Raw genomic sequence first — 9,387 nt, forward strand, 5'->3', positions numbered from 1 at the left:
GGCCCTGCGTTCATGCTCTAGGCATTGAGCCACTTTGGAGTCACTTATTCATTTGACAGCAGCTCGGTTCCAGGCATGGAATGTTCTGTGGTGAACGAGGTGCACACAGGGTACTCGCTGGAGGCTTCTCTTGCTGGAGCAGTTCAGTACTGCCCTGAGGAAATGGCTTAGAGCTGAGGCCTGAGGGGTGCAAAGGGAACACACACAGACCGCCAGAGGTGGGGCGAGCTTGTTCCAGGAGCGAGGGCCACAGAGGAGAGGCAGGGCCCCTGTGAAGGGCCTGTCACCTGTGCTATGGGAAGCCACTGGAGAGTTTTAAGCAGAAACGAGCAGATACACATTTTAAAAAAGATTTTTCTAGAAGCTGAGGAGCCTTTTTCCCGAGGAAGGTGAAGTTTAGGCCCCTGATGCCAGCTCAGGGGAGGAGCCCCCCAGCAAAATTCCATTTCCATCACAGATGCCTCCTCTCCATTTCTAGAATTTTTTCCCCACCTGGAGTCAAGGGCCATCCACCAGCTTAAACCCAACTAGCAGTAATTGGGGCCCTGTCGCCCCACCCCACTTCCAACCCCTGCATACATGTGCCCACACAACCCCCCTCACATAGCCCATTGCAACTTTTTGCCTCGACCAGTCCCGACAGGTGAACCAAGCTGGGCAGAAGTGGTTTAGCGCTTCCCACCCCCAGGCCGCGTGTTTCCTGTGGCTGTGGGGAACGCTGAGTCTGAGTCTCAGATCAGTGCGAGTGTGAGCAGAGAGCCTCACTATAGCTTTCTGTGCCTAATTTCCAAGCCTTTGCCTGGAAAGGGGGTCTCAGGCTCACGTGAAGGATAGAGACTGAGGCCCTGTTCCCTCAGCGTTGTCACATTGCCCTCTCCTACCTAAGGTCTTGGGTCACAGTACATGGTGCTCCCATTGCTGCCCAGCTGGGCGTTGCTAGCTCCCTGTCCTGTTTTCTTCCTTTCCCTTCCCCTCCCTCTCTCTTCTCTTCCTCTTTGTCTCTTCCTCATCCTTCTCCAGAAAGGAGGGGATGGTGATGGTGATGAAGTGGAGATGCAGTGGCTGTCATCCAGGGGGCTCCGAGTTTCTCGAAGAGGGAGGGAGAAGATCTGGTTTTGGTGGGAGCCCCTCACAGGGGCTTCTGGGTGAGGAGACCTGGGAAGAGCGTGGGCGGCTCCCACCCCTTCCCTGCTGCTAGGACAGTGCCTGTGCTGATGTGGGGGCAGTGGGCCTGGAATGCTGCCTGTGAGTGGCCCTGCCCCCCACTTCCGCCCTGGGCATCTGGCCCACACCTGGCTTCTATTAGGAAAACCGCCGCTGGCTGGCGGTGCGGGTTGGTGTGAGCCAAGGGGCCAGCTCCAGGGATAGGCCTTCTGGGAGCACCTTCTCCTGAGATCCCCTTCCCCCCTTGAGGGGAGCATTGTTCAGGGAAAAGGGGTCAAGGAAGGAAGTGTTGCCTTCCGTCCAGCCTCTGCCCTCCCTGCTCCGGTGGCTGTCCCCACAGCCTAGAGCCTGGGTGGGGAGGCCTGGGGAGTCCTCCCTCTGCCACCTTTTTTGGACCCTGTCTGGTGACCTGAGCTTGGAGCAGGGAATGCTGGGGCAGCTCCCTCCCATTCACACACCCTACTTTGTTTTTATATTGCATTTATATCACTTACTATGTCCCAAGCCCTGGGCACTTCACCTCTTTCTACCCTCATGACTGGCCTATGAAATCTGCCCTTTGATCGTTTCTGCCGCACGGTCACGCAGACGAGTAGCGGAGGCAGCCTTGGTCTGGGAGCCACTGGGCCCCTCTGCTGCCCCTTCCTGTGCCAGATCCCAGGTGGGGGTGTCCAAGGCCCTGAAACCATGGGTGTGCCAGGGAAGTGTCAGCCCACAGCTGAGGAGGTGTCCAGGGAGTAATGAGGTTTCAGTACCCTGTTGGGCAGGAGGGGACTGGGACAAGCCCTCTGACCTCTGGTGTGGGCAGATGGATCTCTCTTCTGACCACCCCCATGTGTTGGACCGGCCTGGGGGTGAGGGTGGGCGTTTGGAGCCCAGCACTGAGCCTAGCTGAGGAGGAGCATGGGTGGATGGGTTGGGTATATCTTACCACTGGAGAAGGTCCCCTCATCTGAGGAAGGAGCTCAGGTCAGCTCCTCTAGCTGCCCTGCCCCACACAGGAAGTGTTGCTATGGCAACAGAGGGGGATTTGGGTTGCACTACAGCTGGAATGCTATATGTCTGTTCCTGGTGCCCTGTGTTGGGCAGGTACTGCCTGGTCTCGTGCCCTCCTGTTCTCTTATGGAGTCAGATGTTGGGGAGACATAGGGGGTGCTGGAGGGCTTCTCTTCAAGGAGGACACCCTGTCTGTTGAGACAAAGGCTGTCCCCTGTGAGAGGGAAATCCCCAAGGCCTGGCCTCTGGGCTTGGGATTACCATCAGCGGCTTCCTTTGACAGGGCTGGCCTGGGTTAGCAGGATGCTTAGGTCTCAGCTGCAGTCTTCCCTGCTGCCTCAGAAGAATAAGAATCTGGGGTTCTGGAGAGAGGGCACCTCCTGAGTCCCACTGAGGTCAGCAAAGAAGAACTTGCCATTTTTGAAAATGAAAGTCACTCCATTGATCTGGCAATAGAGGAGAGGGGAGGGGGTTAGTGGCCATCTCTTCCCCATCTGAGGGGTTTCCTCTGGGCCCTGGGAAGACTGAGCTGGGTGTGCACACAGTGGGCACACTGGGCTCAGCCTAAGCTCTTACCTGTCTTTACTTCTTTGTTTGGAGACCAGAAGGTGCAAGTAGAAAGCTGTGGAGCAAGCAGGACTCACCGACCCACACCACCCACCCAGCCCCAATGTGTGGGCCCAGGGGCCTGTTTCCCCAGCGTGAGCTCTTTCAAGGACATTTGTTGGAAACCTGAGGTGTCCAAGCTGCAGCTGGACCCTGGGCTCTTTCTGGCCTGGGCTCTGCTGCCTTCTAGCTGTGGCTATGTCTCCTCACCTGTCCTCACCTCGGGTTCCTCTTGCACAGGTGAAGAACAATAACCATGGGCCCAGCCCACAGGAGGCAGGAAGCTCAAATAGCCAACTGTCTTGCTGGGTGACTTGGGGCAGATGGCTTCCTCTCTCTGGGCCTCTGGTAGGAGATACAGGCAGAGGTGTGCTCCAGCCCCAGCCTATACTTCTGAATTAAAAAAAACACGTCACAGGCCCTGACGGCTGGATGTTCCCTCTTCTCCCTCAACCACCCCTCATCCTCTGTGCTGGGCCCTTTGCTCTCCCAGGTGCCCCCACATTCCTGGCCTGGCTCACACCTGCTGATCCACGTCTTAAGTCAAATGTTACCTTATATCTACTTCTCTCAATTACATTCTTATTGTACTCTGTTGTCATGCTTTAAAAAAATGCACATTAGACCCTGAACACATTTCACCGCTGTTAATTCTCCTCAAAACTGCCCTCCAGAGTAGGTCCCACTATGGTGCTCTTCCTACAGATAAGGAAACTGAGGCACTGAGATGTTGTATCTCATGCTGAGACGAGGTCTTCCGTGGCAGAGCAGGGTTTTCACCCAGGCAGTCCGACTCCAAAGCTCGCGCCCTTAACCTCCACTTTACCCCTGTGTGTCATTTGTAATAACATATGAGGACATGGTTATTTCTGTTTCGTTCATGTCTGCCTCCTGATTTGTATAATCTATGAGTTTGGAGACCTTTTCTGTTCACCGGGTCCCCAGCACCTAGCAGAGTGTACAGCTCAAATGCCTGTACTGAGAAAACAAATGAGTGAGCAGCCCTGCTTCGCCCAGTACTTGACCCTGCGCCTGAGCTCTTTTTGGCCCCACCATCAGCTCCCAGCACAATGCCTGGCCCTCGGGAGGCCTCAAATGTCTGTTGAATGAATGAACGCTACTCAGATGCCTTGTGAGCCATCTGGTTTGCTGCTTACACAGGGGTGTTTGCACACTGTTGAGAGCCCGTGTGACACTTCTGACCTATTCTGGGGTGCTGGGGGTGGGGCTGACCCTCACCCTGACCCCACAGCCCCTCTTGAGTGGAGTGAGGGGTATTGGTTCCTGGTTCTCAGGCTCTAGCCCTGACTTCCTGTGCCGGCTGTGGCTGGGTGGGAAGTAAGTAGTGAGAAAAGCCCCCTGAACGACACTGAGCTGTTTCCGATGGTCTCCCACGCTGGGGTCTGCCTCTGTGGGCTGGGGAGGGGGCGCTGGGCCAGCTCTTCACGGGCCACCTCCCTCCCTCCCTAATTCATTCCCAAGGAGATCGTGGGAAGCTTGGAGGAAGCTGGCCACAGTTTAGGGTGAGCTATTTTTGGTAACAGGGTCTTTTGTCTCAGGCTCTAGAGGCCAGGGTGACTGGGAGGGAGCTGTTTGCATTTCCTCTGGCCTCCTAGACTCCCCCCTGCCTGGTCCCAGGGGACAGGGTCGCCTGTGGTATGAACTCGCCTTTCCTCCCTGGGTCCCAGGAAGCCTTCCAGCTGGCAGTTCCAGCACCATGGGAGGGCCAAAAGGGGCATGCTCTGCCCTCTCCAAGGACGTTCCCCAGACCTTGGCACCAGGCCCTCTCCCCGGCCCTCTGGCAGCGTCAGGAGGCAGCAATAATTCTAGTAATCCCTTGATTTGCACAGCTCTTTGCAGCAGACCCATTTCTCTCACATATAGTCTCAGCTGATCCTTTCAACAGCCCTGGGAAGTAGGCAGCCGGGGCAACATGAGCCCCATGCACAAGTGAGAAAAATGAAGTTCTGTGAGGGCACACAGATCCCCAGAGCCTGGGGGTGGTGAACAGCAGCTGAGTGCTGCCTCCAGGACACCTGCAGGGTAAGGACCTGCTGCCGCCCTCAGTCGCTGTAGCAGGGGAGCCTGGTAGTGAGCAAGACAGCCTGACAGTTCCCTGACAAGGAGGGCTACCGAGCCCAAGCTGGGTGGCTAGGGCAGCCCTCTGGGTGCAGCACTGCCTTCAGCTGAGGTCCGTCCTGTAGTGACGTGAGGCCTCCCCGTCTCCAGCCAGCCTCCAGGCGAGTGGCCCTGAGGTGGCTCAGCTATGTCTTCTGCCTCCTGCAGAGTACACAGGCCCACGAGAACAGTAAGGATGGCCGGCTGGCATGGACAGGCACCCAGGAGCACCTTGTGTCCACTGGATTCAACCAGGTAGGGCTCCTTGAAGGTGAGCAGGGCCCCATACCAAAAGAAGAGGGATGAGGCCCTTTGGGAGGTGGGGGCCGCAGGCCAGCTCCAGGCCTGTCCATATACGGCCCTGAGAGCTGCCCTGAGTGCAGCCCGGGTCTCGGAGCCCCAGGGGACCAACTGCTGCTGAAAACTGGCAGATTCCATTTGAAATAGCTAAGCCTGACCCTGGGAACTGTAGTGCAACAACCCCCCTCCCACCCAGGGATCAGAGTCCATGGAGGGAAACGCCCCTTGTCCCTTGTTACCTAAAGGTTCTCGAAGGGGCAGGACGTGAAAACCCAACATCTCCCTTCCTGGCATGCTTCCCCACCACACTGCTTTCCGAGCTCTGTGCTGGGGCAAGTGCCCCTGTGCCAGGCTGTGTCTTTGGGCACCAGGTTCCTGGGGAGCCTCGGAGGCTGACAGACGAGCCCTCTAGACCCCTCTGAGCCTCTTTCTGCCCCCTCCCCACAGATGCGTGAACGTGAAGTAAAGCTGTGGGACACTCGGCATTTCTCCAGCGCCCTCGCCTCCCTCACCCTCGACACCTCACCTGGGTAGGAGAAACCAGCGTTGTGGGATGGGCTAGGGGCGGGATGGGGCAAGGGCCCAGACAAGGGCTCAGCTCCTGCCCTGCCAATGGGCACCCCTGCTAAGGGCCCCTGATGCGCTGTGGCAGGGCCATCCGCAGAGTGCAGGGACCCAGTCCAGCCAGAAGGGCTTTACCTGGCTCAGATCCTATCAGAGAAGTGGGCCATCACTGGAGCAGTCAGGGGCGTCTGAGCTGGGCAGACCTGGTCCTGTTTGAGGAGCTCCCTGGAGCTGTAGGGGGTGTGAAGCAGCCCAGAATAGGTGGATTAGCCCAACTGACCCATCCCATGTGGCCACTTGATCATGGTGTATTTTGACATTTGGGGAGGTAACTGTGACCTGGCAGACTCATGGGTGGCCAGCTTGAGAATGCACTTCATTTTGCTGTGGGCGTTTTGGTGGGGCTGCAGCTGAGGAGACCTGAAGCTGCGATAGCAAGGTGGACTCGGGGAGGGTGTGGGGTGACATGGGGACAGTGAGCTAGCAGTTTTGGAGGTGCAAGCAGCAGACAGGCAGGCCTTGGACTCATGGGCTCTATGAGGCCTCCTGAGCCCTGGTCACATGCCCAACCCTGCTTGTCCTTGGTGGGGTGCCCAGGCAGCATGGTATGCAAAGGCCCCTCATCTTTCCGTCCTACGTAGAAGCGTGTAGGATTTGTGCCAGTGCCCGTGGGGCTCTGGGCTAGGCCGGCTCTGTGCAGAGAGGGCCCAACACCACTGCTTTGCAGGAACCAGGAGGCACATAGTGAGTGCTGAGAAGTGACCCGTCCTTTCAGTCCACGTGGACCCGATGTCCCAGCTGAGGGAGAGAGGCTTGGGAGGGTGGGGGACCTATGTAGGTGGGACAGGAGGAGGTGGGGACAAAGCCTTAGCCCTCGCAGGTATGACTCTCGGAGGGCTTGCTGGGACCCTCACCACCACCAGGCGAGGGCTGGAGCAAGGAGAGGGCTCGGTCCTTGGATATCCTTTCAGCCACTTCCTCTTCTGTTTCACAAGTAGGAAAACTGAGTCACAGAGAGTACTGTGAACTCTCTCTCCCAAGTCCCAGGAGCAGCAAAGACCTGGGGGCGGGGAAAGCTGAGTGCCGTACAAACTGCCAGGGTGTCCCCTGGCTGAGTGCCCAGAGAAGACGTAACGGTCTGGGTGGCAGTGACCCCCCCATTCCCATTCTCCTGCACAGATCAGGGAGAGGCTGGGGAGCAGGCGAGGGTCATTTTACAAATGAGGAAGGTAAGGCTGAGGGCACTCCAATGCCTTCCTACAATTGAGTATGAGGCTTCTGCCCACTCTGGGCCCCGGGAATTCAAGGTAGTCACTAGGAACCCCTGTGCTGGAGGAATTGGAGCTCTCTGGCCTTCTGGCTCCATGTCCAGCACACCTTTCCCAGGCACAGATGCTGTGCTGGTATATTGTTCTTGATGCCTCCCCAGGCCAGACAGCCCCTTCCCTACAGGGCCCCCAGCAGAGGGAAGGAGCTGGTCAACTGGGAGAAGGGACCTGGCACTAACCATCAAATGCTCCCCGCCTACTACTTCCTGCCTTTCAGACTCCGCCTCTGGCCTGTGATTTATTCCCCACCCAACCAGCCCCAGCATGGCTCCTGGAGGAGTTAACTGATGCCCAGACCCCACAGTGCCACTGGCCAAGGCTGACCCTGTAATTATGGCAGTTAAGAATAGCCTTGTAGGGCCAGTGAGGCCTGGAATTTCTCAAATCACTCCCAGATGGGCCAGCCAGGCCAGGGACCTCCCCCCTCCATCCCCCAGTTCTGGACCCTGTCTCGACACCGGGCCCACACTCTTGGCAGAGGAGTGGGGACTCTCCAGTCCTCCACAAAGCTGGCAGACAACAGAGATGCCTGCTAGCCTCCAGGCTGGCCTGAGAGGTGGCAGGTCCCCTGCCCCCAGGCTCCCTGGAAGCCAGAGCCCTGCCTTGGCCCCCTGGGGTGTGGGAGCTGCTGAACAAACTGGACTAAAGATGAAAAGTGTACCGGTGGGCACAGCCATGGGCCTCCACTGCACCCCCTCAGTTTCTTCTCTGTTTATATATTTTCCATCTTAATTTAGGCAGAACAGTGTGTGTTCTTAAAAGAGCTAGAGGAGACCAAGGGTCAAGCACACAGCCCTCCCCTTCCTCTCCCAGGGAGAACCCAGGGCCCCACCCTCCCGGGGACCTCTGTTTCAGCCCCCACCTAAGGCTTCCACTTTGTCATCCCTGTCATTTGTGGAATGCACCTCACTAAGAGGAGATGTGTCATGATGGGAAGAGCAGGACATTGAGGTCCTGTCCGCAAAGCCAGACTCAGGCAGCAGTTCCAGGGATAGCTGTCTCACACTTCCTGGGTGCCAGGCTCCCTGCTCAGTGGAGGGTGGAGGCGGGCAGGGGCTCTGGCAGGGCCTGGTGCTGAAGGAGCATCTTGTGCCCTATCCAGGAGATGTGGAAACACCACCGGTCTCTGTTTTGGTGCTTCTGGGGTAGGTGAATGGTCAGCTGCCTGAGCCGCAGGCAGGCAGGGATGTTTTTCCCCATGTTACTGAAGAGGCAGTGAAGCCAGATAAGTTGGTCCTCTATCGAGATCACTCCAGCAGCAAGCCTATACATGGTAGAGGCTGGGACTGGGTTTGCTTCTTGACACCGAGGTGTCCACTTCTGGCCAGACCCCCAACCCATGGCCTAGCCATTGGCCAGAGGCATGGAGTCTGTTGGCTAAGAAACCTCCAAACTTGTAGAGAATTTTTATGAGTTTATTTGAACCAAACTGGCAACTGCTGGGAAGCAACAACTCAACAGATTGAGAAAATGCCCTGGAGAATGGCAATTTTACAGCTTATTTTATATGTTACAATCAAAGGAGAAGTAAGGGGTTACATGGAATTAATTGGTGGTAAACTAGGGAGGCTGGAGAAAGCAAAGCGGGAAATCTCTTGAGATTGGATAAAGGGCAAAATGGAGAGACACACTTCTTTTACATCGGTGGGTACAGGGTAGTTAACATTTACAGCACAGCACACAGAGATGGTATTCAGGGAACAAGATAACAATGAGAGGTTCCGTGGTCTCTGCTGTAGTGTCATGGGTGTGCCCTGAGGGATCGGGAAAAGGAGATTACTCTGACATTCCAAAGTTATGTTATCGAAGATGCAAAAAGACAGGATGTGACTAACTGTCATGCTTGGCTTTTGGCTAGGAATTTTTATGTTGAGACTATCCTACGTGGTTACTTTTGGTCTCTGAGTTTGTAAGGCCCACCATGTAGGCCTCCTCCAAGTTTGTCAGTTTCAGTATGTAGCCCCGTTTTTGTCCACAGGTCCCACACCTAGCATGTTCCTTAGAGATTGGGTGCCCCCTCCTTGCCTGAGTAGCTTTTGCAGACAGTGGCCCCAGCCCTCTCCTGGAGACCCAAGCTCTCCCCGCTGGCTCAAAATGCACTCCTGGGACAGGGAATGGGTGTTGGGACCCGTCCCCGCCTGCTGTGAGCAAGCTTCTGTCTCATCTCCCCCAGCCTGTCTCCCTGTGGACAGGTTGTTGGGCACGAAATGGGAACGTGTGTGAGCCCACGTGGCACAGGGCATTCCAAAGGTGGCAAGGACCCAAAAATGGGGGGCTGGCATTTCTCCATATCCATCCCTGGTCCTGGCCT

General features: G+C 56.6%; 1 protein-coding gene across 3 annotated transcripts in view; it reads left to right on the forward strand.

Moving 5' to 3' along the window:
- Nucleotides 1-9,387, forward strand: part of LOC123807103 (coronin-7) — a 56,080-nt gene that overhangs the window by 20,029 nt on the left and 26,664 nt on the right. For all 3 annotated transcript variants that reach the window (XM_045820656.1, XM_045820654.1, XM_045820655.1), the window contains exons 8-9: nt 5,053-5,139; nt 5,632-5,714. In XM_045820656.1, coding sequence (XP_045676612.1) covers nt 5,053-5,139; nt 5,632-5,714 — 170 coding nt within the window. The remainder of the gene's footprint in view (nt 1-5,052; nt 5,140-5,631; nt 5,715-9,387) is intronic.

Source organism: Phyllostomus hastatus, unplaced genomic scaffold (assembly GCF_019186645.2).
Source record: "Phyllostomus hastatus isolate PE091 unplaced genomic scaffold, TTU_PhHast_1.1 phas_scaffold_442, whole genome shotgun sequence".
Classification (NCBI taxonomy): domain Eukaryota; kingdom Metazoa; phylum Chordata; class Mammalia; order Chiroptera; family Phyllostomidae; genus Phyllostomus; species Phyllostomus hastatus.